Here is a 24,493-nt window from a genome sequence, read left to right as displayed (position 1 = left end):
ATGTAGTCCATGCTGGCCTAGAGAGCCTATGTAGTCCATGCTGGCCTAGAGAGCCTATGTAGTCCATGCTGGCCTTGAACTCACGATTTTCTTCCCTCAGTTGCCTGAGTGCTAAAATCACAGCACGTGCCACACACCTGCCTAAATTTTAAATACTGTGTGTGTCCATGTGTCTTGCTTGCTGGTGTGTACAGGTGTGCTCATGTGTATTACATGCTGGTGTGTACAGCTGTGCCCATGTGTATTACATGATGGTGTGTACAGCTGTGCCCATATGTATTACATGATGGTGTGTACAGCTGTGCCCATGTGTATTACATGCTGGTGTGTACAGCTGTGCCCATGTGTATTACATGATGGTGTGTACAGCTGTGCCCATGTGTCTTACATGCTGGTGTGTACAGCTGTGCCCATGTGTCTTACATGCTGGTGTGTACAGGTGTGCCCATGTGTCTTACATGCTGGTGTGTACAGGTGTGCCCATGTGTCTTATATGCTGGTGTGTACAGGTGTGCCCATGTGACTTACATGCTGGCGTGTACAGGTGTGCCCATGTGTATTACATGCTGGTGTGTACAGGTGTGCCCATGTGTCATCGTGTGGAGTCCAGGAGCAGCACTGGATGACTCTGTAGATTTAGGTCCCTGTGGTCACACACGGCAAGCACTTTGCCAGCCGAACTATAACCCTATCCCTTCAAATATTCTTATGTTGGGGGTGGATGGGGTTTGAGGCAGGGTCTCAATATATAACTCTGGTTGTCCTGGAACTCACTATGTAGACCAGGCTGGTCCCAAACTCACAGTTCTTCTGGGATTAAAGGGAGGAACTTTAATTCTTTACCATGCCCGGTCCTTGAAATATCTGTAACTATGGCCAAGCCCCATTGCATGCGACAGAGGGAATCCTGCCCACCTGGTCCTTCATGGCAACAGACGCAATAGGCAGAGAAACGAATCAATGAGGACTATTGGGTAAGGAGGTAGAACCAAGGGAAGTGTGTAGGGACTTTATAGGGTGGAAAATGCTTGCCGGAAGTGGACATGGTACAGTCTCTCATCAATCTCACTGCTCAGGGTGCTATGATCTTCACTTCACCACACTGAGGGGTGAGGACACCTCAAAAAAAAAAAAAAACAACAACCCAGCAAGGGAAACAAAACCATCTGCAGGCCTGGGAAAATGCTATTTCCTGCCTCTCTCCATCTAAGGCTGCCTCTAGGCCCCCCAGTCCCCCTGAGCCCCCGCCCTGAGCCCTCCCAGCCCCTCTGCCTAGGAATTTAGTCCTGCTAACAACTGCAACAGCTTAGGCAGATTGGTCTCCATGGCGGTATCCACCTCTATGAGGAAGAGACTTGGGTTTATAGATAAAGATGCTTGCTGCAAGTCCAGAAGTCTGAGTGAGGTCCTCAAAACCCACATAAAAGTGGAAGGGGAGAACCAACTCCACAAGTTGCCCTCTGACCTTCGGATGCTTGTCGTGGCTCCTCCAACAACAATAATAAATAAAGATAAAGTTAAGAGATGGAGTTAGCAAATTAATGGTCTCGTGAGCATTTAACTATGAGCGGTTCTGAAGACTCAACAGTGACTTGACACTGCCCCCTAGTGTCGAGTGGCGCCTTTGGATGTAGGGGTGGAGCCTCGAGGGCTAAAGAGCAGGGAACTCCTCGCACTGGAACGCCCACTAATGCTGTAAAGCTCTGGACTTGCCCTCGTTGGGGCAACTGCCATTGAGAGGGGCTGGACCGAGAAAGTCCTAGCCGACCTAGTAGACACGGAAGTCTCTTCCGCAGCTGTGGACGGAGGGAAGGAAGGCTCTTCAAGCCAGCAGGGGGCTCACCTGTGCCTCCTGTCCGGTGACTAGCCCGTGTGTCCGCAGAGTCTCCACGGCCTGGTCTCGTTCCAGTGACACAGCCTTCAGCAACGTCTCCTGCTGACGCAGCGCCTTCTCTGTCTCCTGGAGCTTAGCAGCAACCTGGGGAAACGTCCATCAGTGGGCGGAGACCAGCACCCTCCTGCTAGAGAGTGGACAGCAGGAGCAAACGCACAGCCACAAGACAAGATTTACAAGCAGCACTCAGAGCGCTAGGGCCACCTAGTGGTGGGGCAGGACTTTCTGTTCAGCCATGGTACCGAGTTTGCCCTGGTCAGCACTCTCAAAACCATGCCACAGCTAAAGGGAACAGCTCGTACAGTGAATACATTTGGAGATAGGGCAGAGACTTATTTGTACTCAGATTGGCCTTGAACTTGGGATCCTCCCTCTTCCCCAACCCCAGCAGCTGGGATTACAGGGCCCCATCACTGCACCAGTGTGGCTGTGACTCACTGCTATAAATTAACTGGTATTTAAGGCTTTGTGTTTTCTGAGTTAAAAAATAATATGGCAAGGGCCACACCCATCTTCTACAGTACTGCATAGACGCCACACCATCTTCAGTACTTCATGGATGCCAACCCAGAACTAGCCAACGCACCTGGTCTCTGGCCTTGGTCAGCCCTTGGATCAAAGTCTCTGATTTCTGGATCTGGTCTCGCTCAACATCATCGCAACGGCGCTGCCAGTCTAGACCCAGCTGCACCTGGTCGCGCTCCAGGCTCTGTTCCCTTTCCACTGCCAGGGACAGTTGCTGCTTGTACCTATAGACACAGTCCAATGTCCCAAGTTGTGGAATATTTTAAGATGTGTTACATTTGTTTATGCTGTGGAACATTTGTTTTAATGATGCAAAGATGTGTTACATTATTTTATGTTGCATTTGTTTAACTCTGTGAATCTGTGTTACTCTGCCTATCTAAAACACCTGATTGGTCTAATAAAAAGCTGAATGGTCAGTAGCTAGGCAGGAGAGAGGATAGGTGGGGCTGACAGGCAGAGAAGATAAAGAGGAGGAAAAATCTGGGAAAAGGAGATGGAGGAGCAAGAAAAGGAGGAGGGACTCCTGGGGCCGGCCACCCCGCTACCAGCAAGCCACGAAGTAAGAAGTAAAGAAAGATATGCAGAATTAGAGAAAGGTGAAAGTCCAGAGGCAAAAGGTAGATGGGATAATTTAAGTTAAGGAAAGCTGGTTAGAAATAAGTTAAGGCTAGACATTCATAAGAAAGAATAAACCTCTATATGTATTTATCTGGGAGCTGGGAGGCAGGTCCCTCGAAGAGCAAAGAACAAAGAGCAAAAAAATCAAACTACACTATGTTAACTTTCTTTCCTGCGGTCTCTTCAACATTAAGAGCAAAGGCAGAATGCAGGATGAGGGGCTAACATGATGCTCTTCCGTGTCCTTCCCATCTCAAGTGTAGCTTGTGCTGAGGTACGGGGAGAAGCTCGCCTATGGGAGACCTGGAGGAACATTAGCACCTGGGGACAGGTGAACATAATGGGTAGATGTCAAAATTCTCCAAATGCTGGAGAAAACGGTGCTGGAGGGAGGTGGCCACACTCAGCAGAGAGAACCAGTGTGCAAGCAGGGAACTGAAGGTGTCACAGCTAAACCCTGAACAGAGAAAATTGGAGCATGTGCCACTGGAACACGAAAGCTGAAAGAGCAGGAGGAGCCAAGGGTCCATGTCAGACAGCAGTGAGGACAAAGGGGGCAAAGGGAACTGGCTATACTGATACAGAACCCAGCACGACCAGTGAGCAGCCGGCACAACCCTAAATGCAGCCGCACTCGACATCAGAGCTAAAGACAGAGCCGAGAGGGAGCCACGCCTAAGCACAGTTATTCTCTTCTCTAACTGACAGAACCAGTGGGCAGATCACAGGGACATGGGAGACAAGAACACTGTTAGCCACCAGAGTGGTACAGGTGACATTTTCAGAGCCCAGACTGCAATAAGAGCATGCTTTATCCTTTAGGGCTACTTAGCCAGCCATCAGGGCAGAGCACGTTCCAAAGCCACGAAACAGATCGCAGAGGAAATCAATTGTGCAAGGTGCATTCCACATGCACGGCCAGGTTAGGTCAGAATCGCGGACAAATGGAACCTGGGACTAGAACATCTCCTGGCCTGAGAAGAACATACAAGGAGACTGTATTTCTGCTGAGCAGACCAGGATTCATTGGGTGTGGCTAAGCTGTGTTTGAAAAGAAATTTATACCACGAATCGTATCTGATGGAAGGAAGGATGCTCAGAGTAAATCATCGTGGCTCCACTGTCAGGATCAATCAGAACAAATAACCAGATACAAAGGAAATAGAAGAAAGTAGTAGTAGAACTGAAAACAGTTGAAAAAAAATCAAATCAAAAAGCTGGTTCTTCACAAAGATTTGAAGATCGATAGACCCGATAAGCCTGTAGTGAGGCTGGTTGGGAGTAAAGGGAAGGCCCTAAAATGCCCAGTGCGTGAGCAAGAGGGGCACACACAGCAAGGTAACAGGAGCCAGGGATGTGCGACAGTGAGATGAAGTGGACAGACAGACACAAAGAACAAAATGAACAGAAAAAGTATTAGAGAGGAAAAAAATCTTGAAAAAAAAAAAGAGAGAGAGAGAGAGAAAAAAAAGGCAGCTAGTTGGGTGGTGGTGCACGCCTTTAATCCCAGCACTCAGGAGGCAGATACAGGCGGATCTCTGTGAGTTCGAGGCCAGCCTGGTCTCGAGTTTCCGACATCTGGAACTGTTGTCACACAGAGAAACCCTGCCTTGAAACCTGTCCCCCTTCCAGAAAATAAAAGGCAGCTACGAACTCAAGCATCACAAGACTACTGAGTATCAAAAAGAATTCGCAGCATCCTAACCTCAGTGATGAAGACACCAGAGTCAAAAGTCACACTTAGACGCCCAGTCTGGGCGGGCAGCAGATGGGAGTGGGGGCAGTGGGGGCTGCAGACCTGCGGGGATCTGGGTTAGAGGGTAGGGTGCACGTGTCTGGTTACCCAGATCCGTCTCGTGGACAGGGCTTTACATCTGCCTGAGTCCTTACAGTGAACAGGGAACACATTTTTAAATTTAAATTTATTTTCTTTCTTTCTTTTTTTTTTTTTTTTTGAGACAGGGTCTCTCTATGTAGCCTTGGATGTCCCAGAATGCTGTGCTGTCATTGAACTCATGAAAGTCTGCCTGCCTCTGCTTCCAGAGTGCTGGGGTCAAAGCTAAAACACAAGCATGTTGAAGGCAGAGGAAGTGGCCACTCCTCAACACCCACCATCCCTTTGGCTGCTTTCCTTGAAGCCTGAAATTCTTCATCTCAAAGGTGTCTGGGCATGCCCTCTTGGCTAGGATGTCTGCTCTCTTGACCACCACAATCTGCTTACGTCTCTTTTACTGATCCTCCCAAGTTTCTTTCCCTGCAGTTCCAATCCCGAGGACCTGCCTGGGGACAGTACCTGTCTATGTCCTTCTGGAACCTGGCCACCTGTGCCTTGAGCTTCCCCTCTTCTTCCTGTAGCATCTGGACCTGAAGGTCTTTGGAGACAGCCTCCTTGGACATCTGAGTGATCTGGGCATCCCAGGCAGCTTTCAAAGCTGCTGCGTCTTCATGAAGTCTGCACGGGAAGAAGTGTGTGAATCCAGCTAGGTTCCCTTATACTCCCTCAGCTTCTATATAGACTCGGAGGAATGCACACATAGCTGCCCGGTCCATGCAGAAAAGCCACAGTTCTACTCAGTAAGAAACATCTAGCAGTCAACTACGTGAATGTTAACACCATTGACTATACAGGGTTAAATTACGCAGAGTGGAGAGCTGATCGGCACCCACAGCCAATGGGACTGAGGATTGAGGAAGTGCCCAGCACAGCCCCCAACACATTTCAGTGGCAAGCACAAGTAGATTCCAGAGGCTGCTCATTAGCTTGGCAGTAAGTGTTGCTGGGACATTTTCCTCGGGAACACAGGCCCTCTTTAGGGAAGGCATTGTGCTGATCTAAGCAAGACCATCCCTCCTCAGAGGGACAACTCTGTTCCTGTCACAGGATTCACCAGGGATCACATCCCTGAGCACAGACCTCTTGAGCCAAGCAGACTGTGAGTAGCAGCTGCTTGCCACGCAGCTGCTCCAGAGTGAGGCCGCCCTCGATCACGGAACCCAGCATCGGTGTTTCAAACCTGGTCTGTGCCAACATCTCTACACATTTTGGGAGTCTGGCTGTCTGTGCTGGTTATCTGGTACCGAGCAGACGGACCTAGAAATGCATACCTCGTCACATCTTGCCAACATCCCCAGCACCAGCACAGACACAGCTGGCCAGTGACCTGTGTCCACTGTAGCCTCCTCTTCACACTCTACCTCACTCCCCAAGCACTTGGCCCAGATTGGGTGCCAGGCTATGACTGCCGCACCCTTACATGGAGACCAGTAGACACTGACCATTCCAAGTGAAGCAGGCGGGTCACCACTAAACCCGTTTTTATCCTAATCCTACGTGTTTACCCAGGGGTCCTCGAGCAAACCCACTGAGCGGAAAATCTGCTAAGCACTGAGGTTGTCACTGAACGCCAGTGCATGCTCCGGATAGAGATGAGAATGGTATCTGAACTCCCAGAAGTGAGAACAGTGCCCTGTCTGCCTAGTAATAACTCTTAATAAGCAAAAAATACTTAGAGATAGAAACTAAAAGATAGTTAAAACTGGGTGTGGCATATAATTCCAGCACTTGGGAGGCTAAGGCAGGAGGATTGTGAATTCCAGGCTATCCAGTACTATATACGTGTGTGTGTGTGTGTGTGTGTGTGTGTGTGTATATGTATATGTATATATATATATGTATGTATGTGTGTGTACACACACAGACACACACACACACACACACACACACACACACACACATATATATGGTGAGACCCTCTCTCCAAACAAAGACAAACACATGTAGTTTAAGGCTTCAAGAGGAGGCAGGAAGCAGCCAGGCTCCATGAGGTCCCAGCGTTGCAGCTACACTGATGGGGGAATGCAACAGCAATGACATAGCACCCCACACCCACAGCGTGCTGGGGCATCGCTGGCTCATCGAGGTGGCTGCCTTGGCTCTTACCTCACTGATCGATCAAGAGCACACTGGACTTAACCAAGTAACACGGAAGAGCATTTTAAAGTACAACATAAATTTGTTTTTTGTTTTCATTTTGTTTTGTTTTTGAGATAGGGCTTCTCTATGTAGCCCTGGGCATCCTGGATCTCTGTGGACTAGGCTGACCTTGAACTCACAGAGATCCACCTGCCTCTGCTCCCTGTTTGTTAGGATTACAGTGTGTGCCACTATCATCTGGCCAATTTATAATTTCTTATTTTTCTGTTTTGTGTATGGGTATTTTGTCTGCATGTGAGTGCTGAGGGTTGAACTCGGATCCCCTGGAGGAGTGGTTAGCACTCTTAACCACTGAGCCATCTTGCTAGCCCATGTGGAATAAACTTTAATTTCCTGAAACATCGTAGTTCTAAGATCTACTTCTTCCCCTAACAGAAATGTAATTTGGCAGTCATTTTCTGTTAGAAAAAAAAAAAGATTGAAATACCCCCATCCCAAAGACACACCCAGCTGCTAAGTCTGAGAGCATGACGTCAGTGTTTCTCCTGAACACGGTGTTCCCATGGATGGGGGCGCAGGGCTGCACGCCCAGCGCTGTTACGACAGTCTCCCAGCTGACGAGGCACAGGTGGAGCAGATTGCCCAAACACTCTGGCCTGGATTGGATACTGAAGCACTGGGAAGCCCGAGGGAGGAGAGCAGAGGTCTCCCACACAGGCAAAACAAATGTAAAACCCAGAGCTGTGTGGTCCTCAAATTCCAGTTCTGTTCATATCCACAAGAGTTGAAAGTGAAGTCTATAAGGGAGGTCGGCCTGCCCGTGCAGACAGCAGCGCTGTCCACGCTCAATAGGCCAGAGGTTGACCCTGGGTGATGCCCCCCAGGAGGTCTCTCAGTGGGACCTGGGGCTCAGTATTATGAGAGGCTAGCTGGCCCTGAGTCCCCACGGCTTCTGGAGGTAATGGATGGTTCCACACAGTCACAGTGATTTAAAGGAGAGTGGCAATCGACAAACGTGGGTGAACGCACCTTGGGGACTCGAGTCTCTGTGACAGGCCAGTCACAGAAGGGCCAGTGCCATACGATTACAGCATGTGCTGTTCCTAGGGTAGCAGATTCACAGAGAAAGCAGACTGGAGGCCACTGGGAGGCTAGGGAAGGGGGGAAGCCAGCGCTGAATGGGAACAGTCCCGCCAATGGCTGGCATCCGACATGGTGGCACACACTTGCAGTCCCAGCACTTGGGAGGTGGACGCACAAGGATTATAAATTCAAGGCCAACTAAGGTTATAGGGCAAGTTCTGGACCAACTTTGGTCAAATGAGACCTTGTCTTAGAAAAAGCAAAAACTAAAGACAAACTTTGTTATGTATACTTTACCACAAATAATCATAAATATAAAAACTACATAATTAAAAAGAAAACATTAAGAGAAATGGTTAGAAAAAATGGCCAGAAAGTTCCAAATTCCCTCCCACCTATTGCATGCAATTTCCCTTGGTCTAAAATGGCCCATGCCTGGCCAGGGCACAGGCACGCAGGGCTGTTGGGCCAGGCAGGCCAGAGGGAGTGGCTCACTTGTCAATAAGGGCATTCTTTTCTTTGGCATCATCAGCTCGCGTCCACTCGGCCCTGCGCAGTTGCCCCTCCAGGGTTTCGCAGTGGGCTTGCAGCTGCAGCACCCTGGCCTCCAGCGCTCGCAGCTGCTCTGCATGGGCGCTCTTCACTGCTGCCAGCACTGCGTCTTTCTTCCTGGCTTCACAGTCAAGCTCTTCGTGTCTGGAACACAGGGAAGGGCCCCACCAGGGTTCACTCAGTGCCCTGGAGTCTCCAAAGTGTCTGCCATCTGTTCTCACACTACAGGATCCCCGACAGGATGCCGGCTTTACAGGAGTGACTTGGGGGTGAGCTTGCTCTTCCTATGTAAGCAGCTATTCTTAGATGCCAGGCTCCTGGATGCATCCCAAAGCTCACAAGACAGAGACCAAAACAGTTCACAAAGCACTCTTAGCTCAGCACCGAGACCGTGACCAGCCCACGGAGGGCACAGGAACACTCTCAGCTCATCACTAGGGAGGTGTGTTATCGCTACAGTTACTGTGTTTCCTTTGGAAGAGAAAGTAAATGATTCTTGCCCTGGGGGCTAAAACCCTAGAGCTGGAGCTTCCAGCTGAGCTCACTCATGGGGCCTCTCACCCCATCCCCAACCCACTCCATGGAGCTACCTTGTTGACTGTGCTGTTCCAGCACCTCCTGAACCCCACGATAGCCTGGAGGAGGGGCAATGTTTCAATGGCCCTGCTGAAGTTCCACCTTGAGCCAACACACCACCTACTTCCTGGGTGTCCCAGACCTTGGCAACAAGAAGCACCTGCTGCAGTTGGCTGGGTCCCAACCTACTCTGGTCACAGGCTATGTCAGCAGGAAAAAGAGAGCTCAGAGAATCTACATCCATGAGAATAAGAGGTGACTGCATCAACATGGTAAAGTTTGGGGCTACAGTCTAAAATTTATAGTTAATAAAACATTCAAGCCGGGCGATGGTGGCGCACGCCTTTAATCCCAGCACTCGGGAGGCAGAGGTAGGCGGATCTCTGTGAGTTCGAGACCAGCCTGGTCTACAGAGCTAGTTCCAGGACAGGCTCCAAAGCCACAGAGAAACCCTGTCTCGAAAAACCAAAAAAAAAAAAAAAAAAAAAAAAAAAAAAAAAAAAAAAACATTCAAGTTTTAAATGTTAACTTTCAATTTTTTAAATATTTATTTAGTGGTGGGCATTGTGTGAAGTCACGTGTGTGAAGTCAGTTCTCTTCTTTAACCGCATGGATTCCAGAGTGGGAACTCTGGCCACTCGCTCCCTATGGTGGCAAAGATTTTATGTACAGAGCAAGCTCACTCACCCATAAAAGTTAACTTTTAACTAAGGCTATACTTTTTAAAAGCGTGTTTTGGCACTGGAGATTAGATCCAGAATTTCAGGCATGCTAAGCTTGTGCTTTACCAATGACCTGGAGTCCTGGCCCTTAAAGAATTTTAAGTTTTGAGATGTTGAAAGTCTAACCCTCTCTGAGGAAGTAGAGCATGGAGCCAAAGCATCACGTGAGCACAGGCTACCCGTCACAGGGCCCTTGTCGTCAGTGACTACAACCCAGACTCTCTCCCAGAGCTCCCCACCCAGGCACAAATACTCACTTCCTCCTGACGGTGTCCTCGGCTCTCTTACTGGCCAGCTGTACAGAGTGAAGCTTCTCCTCCAAGTCCTTTATCCTGAACAAAAACTGTATCAGTAAAGAGCAGTTACAGAAGAAGCTGAAGCAAAGAGCTGGCATAGCTAGGAAGGCAGGGCCACCAGGCTCTAGCCCTGATGGCCACAGTGCCCGGGAGGAGAACCCACGCACCGACCATCCTTCACGGCCTCCAGATTCTGGAACTCCAGGGCACGGCCCTGTAGCCTCCTCTCCAACTCAATGTGCTCTGCCTCTGCCTTCTGCAGACTCTCTGTGGCCTGCGCCCCAGCTTCTCTCAGAGCCTGCAGCTCTTTGTTCAGTAGCTTCACCTAGGAAAGTCCGGGGGAACAGCTGTGGGAGGATGCTGAGGTGCTTGCAGCTCAGATCAAAGCTGGCAACAGTGAACTGGAGAGCTAGAAAGCCCGCCAAAGCCCCGGCAGGGACGGTTACCTTGAGCTCATGGGCCAAGACCACATTGCTCATGTCGTCTGCCCTCAGCTGGAATTCGTGCTCCCGTCTCTGCATCTCAGATTCAAACTCCAGCAGCAGCTCCTGTGAGTGGGGAGTGAAGGAGGGCAGCGACCTCAGACACCTCAGGTCAGGCTTGAGACCACGGTCCGTCGTGAGCCGCAGTGTCTTTATAGCACATACAAAGTTTGTTCTGCACGCATGATAGTTACGTACAGAAAACAAAGGCTTCGTACCACCATTCTTTAATATGTATCTTTATAGACCTTTGGTTTTTATTAAGTAAGAATGCTTAATTTAGCCGGGCGGTGGTGGCGCACGCCTTTAATCCCAGCACTCGGGAGGCAGAGGCAGGCGGATCTCTGTGAGTTCGAGACCAGCCTGGTCTACAGAGCTAGTTCCAGGACAGGCTCCAAAGCCACAGAGAAACCCTGTCTCGAAAAAAAAAAGAATGCTTAATTTTAAAAGTTTCTGTCTGTCCGGGTAGTAGTGGTGCACGCCTGAGGCAGGCGGATCTCTGTGATTTGAGGCCAGGACAGTCAGAGCTGTTTCACACACACACATTTTGCTTGTGTGTATGTCATTTGCCTGCATGTATGTCTGCACTACAAGTGTGCCTGGTGCCCTTGGAGGCCAGAAGACGGCATCAGATTCCCTAGAACTGGAGTTACAGTTGGTTGTGAGCTGCCACATGGATGCTGGGAATTGAACCTGGGACTTCTGCTCTAAACCACCAAAACATCTCTCCAGACCACAGACAAACTTCTATCACTTTGTACTATATTTAAGTAAAGCAATCTTCTCATCATTGATATCAAAATATCAACCAGCTCTGAAAAAAACTTGAAGATGCTTGATGTTCTAAGCATCAAGTAGTCAGCCAAGATTTCACCATTTATGTAAAAATAAACAAGCACATCCAATTCATTCGTAGGCAAATTTGCTTTCTTTGTTACTAAATGATCAAATTAAATGTAAACTAAAGTTTTCTTTGTCTTTGTTTTTGATAGGGTCTTACTGTGTAGCACTGCCTGGCCTGGAACTTACTATGTAATTAAAATTTTTTAAATATGTGCGAGTGTTTTGCCTGCATGTATGTCTGCACACTGCATGAGTGTCTAGGGCTTGCTTGCATCAGATCCAATGGAACTGGAGTTACAGTTTTTAGCCCCCACGTGGGTGCTGAGAATTGGACCCAGCTCCTCTGGAAGAGCAGCCAGAGCTCTTCATCGCTGAGCCATCTCTCCAGCCCCAGTAACTTGCTGTTTAGACCAGACTGGCCTTGGATTCAGAGATCCACCTGCCTGTGCTCTCAGGTGCTAGGGCTAAAGGTGCACACCACCATGCCTGGCACCACCATGCCTGGCGCCCAAAGACTGTTATATTTCTCCACATTTCTCCACTTAAATGTGTGTGTCTGCATGTGTGCACACTGTGGGGAGGTCAGAGGACAACTTGCTGGAGTCGGCTCTCTGCTTCTACCACGTGAGTTCTAGGGACAGAAATCAGGTTGGCAGGCTTGGCAGCAAGTGCTTTTACTCAATGAACCATCTTGCCAGCCAAGAAAGATTTTAAATTAACTTTATCTATGATTTATTACCAGTAACTGTGTGATTTACATTTCTATTTTATATACATATACTAATATATATCAAGCTACATAAAAATTTCTCAGGTAAGTGAGGCAGTGGTGGTGCACGCCTTTAATCCCAGCACTTGAGAGGCAGAGACAGACAGATCTCTGATTTCAAGGCCAGCCTGGTCTACAAGAGCTAGTTCCAGTACAGGCTCTAAACCCATCTCAACAAAACAAAAAAAAGGAACCTCTCTCTTCTAAGGGAGAAGCGGCTCACGGGTGCCGCCCTCAAAGGGGCTGGTGTAGCTCCCTCAGTTGGGTCAGAATGCGGGCTGCACAGTCACCGCTGTCAGGGTAGCACACACATGCGGACTGCACAGTCACCACCGTCAGGGCCGCACACACATGCGGACTGTACAGTCACCACCGTCAGGGCAGCACACACATGCGGACTGCACAGTCACCACCGTCAGGGTAGCACACACATGCGGACTGTACAGTCACCGCCGTCAGGGCAGCACACACATGCGGACTGCACAGTCACCGCCGTCAGGGCAGCACACACATGTGGACTGTACAGTCACCGCTGTCAGGGTAGCACACACATGCGGACTGTACAGTCACCGCAATCAGGGCAGCACACACATGTGGACTGTACAGTCACCGCTGTCAGGGTAGCACACACATGTGGACTGTACAGTCACCGCCGTCAGGGTAACACACACATTACACACATCTCCTCGTTTCTCTGACATGGTGAGGTCAGCCATGGGGTCCCTGGCTGATTAGGGTGTTCACTGGCCTAATCTTTCTACTACCTAGTGTCAGTCATCCTTCACCTCACTCTTGGAGCCCTTGGGAGGACTGAGTGCTCAGGAACGTGTGAGCCCCTTTGGACCTGGGCCCTGCCCTGCCCACCACCAGACTGGCCCTGAAAGCAGGGCTGAGGGGGCACAGACGCAGCTGTGAGGGAGCTGCCCCCCTCCCAGTCCTGTGGAGCACACCGTCCAGCCCGGGCAGACAGGCCCCATACAAATGTGTGCACCATGAATTCTGCCCCTGCTGCTCATGTACCTGCTTAGGAAGCTGTAGAAAGCATGACTAAAAAAATCACATTTCAGGTTTTCAGTCCCTTGAAAGGTAAATGTGAAATATGAACGGTCACATGAGCGACCTTACTGGAATCAGAATACTACAATCATTATTATAAATTACAGAATCATGGGGTTATAGCTTAGTGGTAGGATACTTGCCTGTCATGTATGATGCCCTGGATTCTGTTCCAAGCATAGAAACAAACAAAAAAGGAAGGAAGGAAGGAAGGAAGGAAGGAAGGAAGGAGGGAGAGAAAGGGAGTGAGAGAGGGGGTCGAGGGAGAGAGGGAGGGAAAGGTGGGAGGTGAGTTGGTGGAATATACCCGTAACCCCCGAACTTGGGAGGCAAAGACAGACAAGGCCGGGCGATGGTGGCGCACGCCTTTAATCCCAGCACTCGGGAGGCAGAGGCAGGCGGATCTCTGTGAGTTCAAGACCAGCCTGGTCTACAAGAGCTAGTTCCAGGACAGGCTCCAAAACCACAGAGAAACCCTGACTCGAAAAACCAAAAAAAAAAAAAAGACAGACAAGTTCTAGTCAGCCTGGGCTACACGGTAGGAACCTCTCTCAAAAGATCCACACCAAAACCAGCCAACTAATCAATGGCAGCAAAAAACCCACAAATCATGAAACGTTTTTTTTTTTTTTTCTGAACAAAACCCGAAAGGGAAGTTCTGCAGGCTGTGGCTACCAGAGAACAGGGATCCACACTACAACATCGAGCCAGTGCTGCCACCTTCTGGTCCTGCTGGTCAGCCAACATGACAAGCTGACTTGTCCGGCCTCTCACTGTCCTCCTTGGGCCCTTGTCTCAACAACTAGCGGTCACCCTGTGTGCTCAGACCAAACTGAGGCGTCCCTGGCAACCGCCTCTTCATCAGCCACGTCAGAAGTCCCACAGGCTCCTCTCTAAGCATATCGAAAGCTGGCCTGTTCTCATCCACTAGGGCCTACTGTCCAGGCGTGTCCCATCAGCCTGCTGACGACTTCTCCCACTTCTGGACCAGAGATCCTCAATCTTGTCAGTGCTCTGCACAGAAGCCCAGGGCTCCCCATGCTGCTCCCGTTCCTGCAAGGCCCTGCAGGCCAACATTCATTCCTCACATGAACATGAACTCTAGTTTCTAGGTATCCCTGTGCACACAGGCAGGTGCTTGTCCTCCTCCTGATGACTCCCCCACCCTGCCCCCAATGCTTAATGGCCCTTCTTGACCGCTCACTCTACCTGAAAGCGAATCCAACCAAACCCCACACCTGACCCTCCTGTTTCACCACATCCACGCTGGGAAGGCTAGGATCGTGCTCAGGTTAACTGCTCCAAGGATGTTCTTTGCTCTGTGAGGGCAGGCAATCTAGGTATGCCAGGTATTCATGCCCGACCCAGAGTCTAGAGAACTACCAGCATGTAGCATGCATTCAAAAACATTTCAGCAATGAATGGGTAAATTTCCTCCAATGTCTTGTGACCCTGTGATTAACCGACCAGAAGGAAGATTTTCTTTGCGCACAGTATGTGATGAAGGTGAGCAGGCCAGTTCCCAGCCATCAGTTTGTTTCACTTTATAAGAGAAAAACCATTGTTTTTAATCTCAATTTTTTAAATTGATATTTATTGAGCCCTCCCTACTTCAATCCTCCCCCAAGGTCCCCATGCTCCCAATTTACTCAGGAGATCTTGTCTTTTTCTACTTTCTATCTCCCATGTAGATTAGATCTATGTAAGTCTCTCTTAGTGTTCGCATTGTTGTCTAAGTTTTCTGGAATTGTGGTTTGTAAGCTGGCTTTCTTAGCTTTATGTTTAAAAAACACCTATGAGGGGCTGGAGAGATGGCTCAGTGGTTAAGAGCATTGCCTGCTCTTCCAGAGGTCCTGAGTTCAATTCCCAGCAACCACATGGTGGCTCACAACCATCTGTAATGGGTTTTGGTGCCCTCTTCTGGCCTGCAGGCATACACACAGACAGAATAGTGTATACATAATAAATAAATATTTAAAAAAATAAAAATAAATAAATAAAACCTATGAGTGAGTACATGTGATAATTGTCTTTCTGGGTCTGGGTTACCTCACTCAAAAAATGTTTTCTAGCTCCATCCATTTTCCTGCAAAATTCAAGATGTTGTTATTTTTTTTTTCTGCTGTGTAGTACTCCATTGTATAAATACACCACCACATTTTCCTTAACCATTCTTCAGCTGAGGGGCATTTAGGTTGTTTCCAGGTTCTGGCTATGACAAACAAAGCTGCTATGAACATAGTTGAGCACATGTCCTTGTGGCACGATTGAGCTTCCTTTGGATATATACCCAAAGTGGTATTACTGGGTCTTGAGGAAGGTTGTTTCCTAATCTTCTGAGAAATCGCCACATTGACATCCAAAGGGGCTGTACTAGCTTGCACTCCCACCAGCAATGCAGGAGTGTTCCCTTTTCCCCACAACCTCTCCAGCATAAGTTGTCATCAGTGTTTTTGATCTTGGCCATTCCTACAGGTGTAAGATGGAATCTCAGAGTTGTTTTGATTTGCATTTCTCTGATGACTAAGGATGTTGAATATTTCCTTAAGTGTCTTTCAGCCATTTTAGATTTCTCTGTTGAGAGTTCTCTGTTTTAGGTCTGTACTCCATTTTTTTAATTGGATTATGTGTTCTTTTGGTTTCCAATTTCTTGAGTTCTTTGTATATTTTGGAGATCAGACCTATGTCTGATGTGGGGTTAGTGAAGATCTTTTTCCATTCTGTAGGCTGTCGTTTTGTCTTGTTGACTGTGTCCTTTGCTTTACAGAAGCTTTTCAGTTTCTGGAGGTCCCATTTACTAATTGTTTCTCTCAGTATCTATGCTGCTGAGGTTATACTTAGGAAGTGGTTCCCTGTGCCAATGTGTTCAAGCGTACTTCCCACTTTCTCTTCTATAAGGTTCAGTGTGCCTGGCTTTATGTTGAGGTCTTTGATCCATTTGGACTTGAGTTTCGTGCATGGTGATAGATATGGGTCTATTTTCATTCTTCTACATGTTGATATCCAGTTATGCCCGCCGAGGAAAACCACTGTTTTACTGAATCAGTTCTACTGACAAGGCTGCCCAACACGTGAGACTATGGCCTGACCTCTCCTCACAGCCAAGATTGCTCCAGGCCACACCAGGCTGGGCCGACTATTCCAGCCCACACTGGGCAGACCTTCCCAACCCTCTTGCAGCAGATATGCCGGTTTCTTCTTCCTGAGATAGGGATGCCACTGGAGACAACAGAATCCATGCTCTGCTGAGTCTGTGCAAACCAACTACTTACCAGACCTTCCTGCTGAAGCCCTTCTTGACTAAAGCCCCTCTCATACTACTTTTGTGGCTCTGGTACCATCAGAAACGGGTCGTTTCTTGCACATCACGGCTGTTCAGCCACTTTTGGTGGTTGTTGACTTTCTGAGTCCGAGTCTCATTCTGTAGCCCACGTTGGCCCAGGAACTCATGGTGACCCTCCTGCCTGTCTCCCAAGAATTAAGATTGCCGGCTTGAACCATCACATCTGGTACAATTAGTCTTTTCTTTTTTTTCTTGTTAGTTTTTTCAGACAGTTTCTCTGTGTATCCCTGGCTGCCCTAGAACTCACTCTGTAGACTAGGCTGGCTTTGAGCTCACAGAGATCCTCCTGCCTCTGCCCTCCTGAGTGCAGGGATTACAGGCATGCACCACCACCACCCAGACAATTAGTCTTTACTTGGACACATATTTCTGGCTCTGACTTAATGTGTAAGACTCCTGGCTGTTTCAGAAGTCAAACCCTCCCACAATGGACAAAGTTCTTGGTCCCTAAAAGAAGTGCACTGGGGGCCATTCCTAGTAGATCACAAGGAAGTCCTGAGTCGTGGCGCATCCTGAGTATTCACCCCCAGAGGCATGAAGAGCGACAGTGGACTCCACTTCCAGGTTGAAGGTCTCGAGAATTGCTCTTTCCAGTGCCCAGGACACAGCTGGTTCTCTGCAGGTGCCCATATACCTCTACATATCTTGCCAAAGGCACCCTTAGCCAGGGGTTAAGAAATGTGGTGGTTTGAATGAAAATGGCCCCCATAGGCTCTTATATTTGAGTATTTAGTTCTTACCTAATTGATGCAACTGTTTGGGAAGGATTAGGAGGTGTGGCCTTGTTGGAGAAGGTGTCACTGGGGGTGGGTTTTGATCCCAGTCTTTCCTTCTCTGCCTAGTGCTTGTGGATTAAATGTGAGCTCTCAGCCACTGCTCCAGCACCAAGCCTGCTTGCTACCGTGCTTCCCACCATGATGATCATGGTCTCACCCTCTGAAAATGTAAGCAGGGCCCCAATGAAATGCTTTCTTTTGTAAGTTGCCTTGGTCAGTGTCTTTTCTTTTCTTTTTTTTTTTTTTTTTGGTTTTTCGAGACAGGGTTTCTCTGTGGCTTTGGAGCCTGTCCTGGAACTAGCTCTTGTAGACCAGGCTGGTCTCGAACTCACAGAGATCCGCCTGCCTCTGCCTCCCGAGTGCTGGGATTAAAGGCGTGCGCCACCATCGCCCGGTGGTCAGTGTCTTTTCACAACAGAAATGTAACGAAGGCCAGAAGCAAACAGATGAAAACGGCTTTCAGAGTCCCACACTCTGGGAAAGGGCGGATGTGGGGGCAGCCTGACTTCTGGCTTCACTTCTCCAGTATCTTAAACACAATTCTAGGGGAGCACACGAGTCTGTGTTCTGCACACTGTGGACGATGCTATTATGTGAAAGGCCCAGCTTCTAACAGAAGTGGAGGAGACCCTGTCCACCATCATGGACACAGTAGCAGCACCACTGAACGTGGACTCTGTGTGTAAATCCTCAGGCTATGCTCTCCCTGCATCCCAGCTTGCTGAGGCTCTGGGTGGTACAGGCTGGCCTGGAATCACAGAAATTCGCCTACCTCTGCTGACATTAAAGTTGTGCACCACTAAGCCTGGCTTCTAGATCCTTTTTGTGAGAAAACTTTTGGTCAGCCCCTGGGTCACCTTGGCCTTAGCCCTCAATTTACCATGTGACTCCAGCTGGTTCATCATCTGATCCACTAAGCTATCGGTTGGTATTTGCTGCAATACACCATAAGGAAAACAAGGAAAACTGTAATCTGCAGGACTGGACGTAAGCAGACCCAAGATCACAGCGTCACAAAGGCTCCTGCTCTCACTCCTGCAGCTGGGCCTTCTCCTTGCAGCCTCCACGGCCTGGGGCCCTGAACAAGCAGTTCACAGAGGAAGATAAGACAGGCGCCACCTGAGGGTGCTGGCTGTGACACACAGGCCCGCCCTAGAACATTCCTGAAGGACAATCGCTCTTCTTAGCAGGCAGAACTTTGGGCAATGAACCCAATGGTACATTTTGTTTGAAAGAAACAAAAATGGACAAATATGCAATTATATACTGATTCCTGTGCTGTAGCCAATGGCTTGTCTGGACGGTTGGCTCCTTGGAAGGACTTGAATACTGGAGAGAAAGACAACCGAGGAAGTGTGTGGACGGCTCTCTGTGACCTCAGCAGAGGGTTTCAGTGATTTGCTCTGCAGACAGTCAACAACCCCAATCTCCTTCTTCTCGTCCTCCTTCCTCAGTTACCCCTGTAATTGCCCAATGGATTCATGAACAATGTGGCCATGGTGGCAGGGATGGCGGTTATGCAAGGCTTCAGTAACACAGACTTCTCACTTAGCAAGGCTGATCTGGCTGTGGCTCCTGCTAAGTGCCCATCTGCCAGCAACAAACCCAAGACTGAGCTACAATATGGCAGCAGTCCCTGAATGACCAGCCTGAGGCCTGGGGGCAGGTTGGGGACACCGAATTGCTGCATCATCACATCCTTATGGGAACAGACACTTGTTCTGAGTGTGGTTTTCCCAGCATGGAATGCGTCTAATCAGTACTGCGCTGTATGGACCACAGGATGGAATGCGTCCATCAGTACTGAGCTGTATGGACCACAGCATGGAATGCATCCATCAGTACTGAGCTGTATGGACCACAGCATGGAATGCATCCATCAGTACTGCGCTGTATGGACCACAGGATGGAATGCGTCCATCAGTACTGCGCTGTATGGACCACAGGATGGAATGCGTCCATCAGTACTGAGCTGTATGGACCACAGCATGGAATGCATCCATCAGTACTGCGCTGTATGGACCACAGCATGGAATGCGTCCATCAGTACTGCGCTGTATGGACCACAGGATGGAATGCGTCCATCAGTACTGCGCTGTATGGACCACAGGATGGAATGCGTCCATCAGTACTGCGCTGTATGGACCACAGGATGGAATGCGTCCATCAGTACTGCGCTGTATGGACCACAGGATGGAATGCGTCCATCAGTACTGCGCTGTATGGACCAGAGCATGCCTCATCCACAGGAAGGGTATTCCACAGAGCATGACTTCTGAGCAAGGACTCACTCAGTAGGCTTATGACTGTTAGATTAATGGGTCTTACCATGGTCTCATCATCATGAGAGTTGGCTTGACTAAGCAGTGAAATGGCCTTTTGAGATTAAATCACAGTACCAGTTGGGTGGCATTAGGTTTCTGGGCTGAAACAAGGTTGTCTAGAAAGTTGAGTCTACTCTGAATTGGAATTCGAAAACCACGGAGACCAGACATGGGCCCAGGAATCGAGGGGTGGAATTAAGAATTGCATTACTATCACCTCTAGTTTCCAGGACACTCTGCTCTGCTGTCCTAGAAGCCTTGATTTCGGGGAGGGAAACTCTTCCATCAGGACCACTACAGTGGCCCCACTGGGCAGCTCAGACACTGTCTGTCATTTGGGGCCCTCAAGCCTGTAGGTCAGCAGGTTAGGGAAGAAGCTATGGTGTTGACTGAGGTGAGCACCCTACACTACCAAGGAGGACTGGATGATCACGCCACAGTGGAGGTTAGGAAGATCCGGGAGCATCTCTAACCACAATGGAGGTTAGGAAGATCTAGGGACATCTCTAGTAACATTCTCTGATTACAGTCAGTGGAGCCAGATATGGTAGAATATTAAGTATTAATTTCCTTTTTTAAAAAATACAAGAAATGACATTTTATTTTTAAATTCAAATATATTTTTAGTGAAAACACATGTCCCTTTACTGAGCACTTACAGACTCTTAGGTTCTGTATAAAATGACAAAAGTTTAGCCAGGAGGTGGTGGTGCACACCTTTAATCCCAGCACTCAGGAGGCAGAAGCAGGCGGATCTCTATAAATTTGAGGCCAGCCTGGTGTACAAAGCAAGTTCTCAGACAGCTAGAACTAAACTGAGAAATTGTCTCGAAAAATTGTTTATGCTCTTCTAGAGCAGAATCTACTGCTGTTCTCCACTTGTTTTGGGTTTTGGTTTTGATTTTTCGAGACAAAGTCTCATTGTGTAGCCCTGGCTGTCCTGGAACTCATTCTGTAGACCAGGCTGGCCTCTAACTCACAGAGATCCTCCTGTTTCTGCCTCCTGAGTGCTGAGGTTGCCCTGGCCTCCACTTGTTTTCGCAGGAAACTGAGGAATGACATCTTCAAGGTTGCTCAAGACAAAGATTTCTAACCGAGGGAGAGCTGTCACAGTTAAAGCGGAAGTCTGTCATTGTTGTTTCTAAAGTCACTACTTCCTCTTCTCCCTCCAAAGCCACTACTTTACCTCCCCTGCTCTTCCTGGACTCCACCTGCCACTGCCTCTAGCAGGGCCTTTCTCACCTGGAGGAGGAGACGGAAATCTCTGCAGTGGCACCAACTTTTAGGGGTCTATACAAAACTGCTGTCATTTTTAAAAAGTAAGCTATCTTTAAGTTTTCTAACAATTTAATTGAAAAAGAAATCAGAGTTTTTTCCATTTGTCCTTTGTTTTCTACATAAACAGAAGTGTTGAAATAAGGCACCTTGAGCTTCAGAGAAGGCTCAGTGATTACGAGCCCTGGCTGCTCTTCCAGGGGACCGGGGTTTGATTCCCTGCAAGCACGCAGTGGTTCACAAACATCTGTAATGGCGGTTGAAGGCCCGTGCCCTCTTCTGGCCTCTGTGGGCACACAGGTGGTCCAAAACACTCATACACATAAGATTTTTAAAAAAGAAAAAATAAGCCAGGTGGCGGCGGCACACACCTTTAATCCCAGCACTCGGGATGCAGAGGTAGATGAATCTCTGTGAGTTTGAGCCAGCCTGGTACACAAGAGCAAGTTCCAGGACTCCAAAGCTCCAGAGAAACCCTAAACGAAAAACCAAAACCCCAAAACAAACAAACAAACAAAAAGAAAGAAAAAAAGAAAAGGCACCTTATTTTGTCTTCTACTCTTCTGTCAGATAACATAACATTGGCTATGTATCACCAAATCCAGATTAAAGTGCTAAAGTTATGGACATCAGAAGAATGAGCACCAATTAAAATGTCACCTGGGCGAGGTGGTGCAGGCACTGGGAAGGCTGGGGCAGAATTGCAATTGCGAATTTGAGGTAAGAGTGGGCTGCAGAACGAGGCCTTGTCGTCTCGTTTGGTTTTTGTTTTTCTTCAGACAGGGTTTCTCTGTGTAACAGCCTAAAACTCACTCTGTAGACCAGGCTGGTCTCAGACTCACAGAGATCCGCCTGCCTCTGCCTCCCACTCGACTGCAAGGCCTTGTCTTGAAAACAGATCAACATTTGTTTCCTTTCATACTTGGGAAGAGGGGCACAGCTGTTGTTACACTGACCTTCCTGACATCTTTGGTGCTTTAGAGTAATGGGGGATGTGTACTGGGCTACAATGACGAGGGTGGGTTTGTGACGGTCAGCTTTAGGGGTCAACTTTACTGGCCTAAAGGCTTTCCAGCTAGTTGGTAAACATTATTCCTGGGTGTGTCTGTGAGCAATTTCCAAACAAGCAGGGCATCTGAATCACCGGACCAACTAAAGAAGACTCAGTCTCCCCAGTGCGGGTGGTGTCAGCCAATCCGATGAAAACCCAAAAAACAGGAATGCTCTTTCTTTCTGCTTGAGTCCTAACTTCATCTTCTCCTGCCCTTACAGGGTGTGGCCCCAGTTTCTTAGGCCTTTGGGTTCAAGTTCCAGGTTCTCTAGCCTACTTGGTAAATTGTGGGGTGGCCTCCAAGACCTCCAAGGTCAAGTCACATAATAAATGTTTTTGTATCTCCATTTCCCCGGAGACTTCTGACTGGTGCGTGAGAGAAGAGTACACGGCAGTGACTTCCAGGGAATTCAAACACAGCTCACAGCATCCAGCAGACCCCTATGCTTCCACGTCTCCTAGGATAATACCCTCAATGAACACCTCAGCACCCGATTTCACACTAGCTGGCAAGGCATACCGCTAAGGAAGAACCAACCCCCAACAAGGTTCTACCTGTCTTTGAAGAGCAAGTTCACCGTCGAGTTCCCTCAGTTTTCTCTCCAGCTTCCACTTCAGATTCTCATACTGCTCCTGCTGCTGGTCGATTTCATGCCTCCTGCCACTGTGGTGATCAGACATGGTATTCAGAGAGCCATACTGAGTGTTCATACGCATGCATGCTTATACTCTGAATGTATACCTTGCCGGGTGCGCTACACATGGAGCTGCCTGCAGCAGGGGCTTGTAACAGGCCTCCAAGAAGTAGAACTTTTCCTGAATCTGCTGCCGCCTCTAAATGGAGTGTCCAATTGTGCAGCAGAAAACACAACACAGAACCCCAAACTGATGGACTAACAAGAACCAGGAAAAGGGCCAGGTGTGGTGATGCACACCTTTAATCCTAACCCTCAGGAGGAAGGTCAGGCTGAGCTCTGAGTTCAAGGCCAACCCTGGTCACAAAGTGAATTCCAGGACGGCCAGAGCTAAGTAGTGAGACCCTGAGGGGAGGGCGAGAGTTCAGCATCAAACTGCACCACATTTAGAAAATCAAATAGAAACAGAAAATCTCAGCAAAGAAAGAAGCAACAAAGAATCAAATAGAAACTTGATAACTAAAAAGTACAATGACTCTCAGGTCACCGCCCCTCGAGCCTTTAATCCGGGTCCCAGCATTTGGGAGGCAGAGGAAGGCGACCTTTGTGATTTCAAGGCCAGCCTGGTCTATGTAGTGAGGCCCCATTTCAAAACAACAAAAAAGATTTAATAAGTCCAATAACCTAAACAAAAGGCTCAAATTCTGGGCATGATATCACAATAATTTGACAAAGGAGGGAATGGTGAACTGGTACAGACATTAGACACTACACAACTGAACACAGAGAAAATAAACTAAAAACAACAAAGGGAGCCCCAAGGGTTTGAGGAGTAGTGATAACTGATACTTGTTGAACCCCCAGGTTTCAGGACAGGAGGCAAGGGCAGGGGCCTGACAAAGTATCTGCATATGACTGAAAGGTTTCAGGTTTGTAGAAGAAGGGAAAAGACAGAGTCACAAAAAGACACAAAGTAGCTTTAAACTGTGGGCAGAGGTCGGTGACATCCTCAGGAGCCCTTCCTGACTGCGGATGGCAGGTGCTGCCGGCCTCCACGTCTGACACAACATCTCTGCCACTAGTAGGTGGAACTCGAGGAATGTATTGCGGAAATTTAGCAGACCAGGAGCCTCCACCAACTCTAAAGGTAAGAATGCCACGGATAGCACCTGACATGCTGGGGCAGTGATGCATGCCTTCAATCCCAGCACTCTGGAGGCAGAGGCAGGTGGATCGTTGTGAGTTTGTGGCCACCTTGGTCTACAGAGTGAGTTCCAGGACAGCCAGTGAGATCTTGTCTAAAATACAAAGAAATCTTGGACTGAGATCTAAGGAAAGAAAAATCATAATATTACCAAGTGTCGAGTGGAACATGCATCACTCACTGGGCATCAGAAAAAATCATCGTAGGGGTAAACTAGTTTTAAAAACCACTTCCATACAAGCAGTAGGGATAAATCCTGGTGCCACTGCCAGTGGCCCTGCAGTCTGCCCCAGCCATGCAGCACACCTTATTCAGCCTAGATGTAGTAGGGAGGGCCTTGGACCTTCCTCAAAGCATGTGCCTTACCCTCTCTGAGGAGTGGATGTGGGTGGGGATGGGAGGAAGGGAGAGAGTGGGAACTGAATTGGTGTGTAAAATGAAAAAGATAGTTTGTTTTCTTTTTTCAAAAATAACAATAGCAAAACTCCCCAATAGTAGCTCAAAAATTATATTCAAAGTATCTTATTTGTCC

General features: G+C 48.5%; 1 protein-coding gene across 1 annotated transcript in view; it reads right to left on the bottom strand.

Moving 5' to 3' along the window:
* Nucleotides 1-24,493, bottom strand: part of LOC121444057 (coiled-coil domain-containing protein 57-like) — a 94,924-nt gene that overhangs the window by 60,845 nt on the left and 9,586 nt on the right. The window contains exons 3-10 of the mRNA XM_041645801.1: nt 22,678-22,786; nt 10,650-10,751; nt 10,371-10,528; nt 10,165-10,239; nt 8,553-8,753; nt 5,334-5,492; nt 2,481-2,643; nt 1,844-1,978 (exon numbers count right to left, since the gene is read on the bottom strand). Coding sequence (XP_041501735.1) covers nt 1,844-1,978; nt 2,481-2,643; nt 5,334-5,492; nt 8,553-8,753; nt 10,165-10,239; nt 10,371-10,528; nt 10,650-10,751; nt 22,678-22,786 — 1,102 coding nt within the window. The remainder of the gene's footprint in view (nt 1-1,843; nt 1,979-2,480; nt 2,644-5,333; nt 5,493-8,552; nt 8,754-10,164; nt 10,240-10,370; nt 10,529-10,649; nt 10,752-22,677; nt 22,787-24,493) is intronic.

The sequence above is a fragment of the Microtus oregoni genome, unplaced genomic scaffold (genome assembly GCF_018167655.1).
Source record: "Microtus oregoni isolate MIOR12 unplaced genomic scaffold, Mior012 000117F_ref0000505, whole genome shotgun sequence".
In the NCBI taxonomy this organism is placed as follows: Eukaryota; Metazoa; Chordata; class Mammalia; order Rodentia; family Cricetidae; genus Microtus; species Microtus oregoni.
This window is presented reverse-complemented; position numbering and strand designations above follow the sequence as displayed.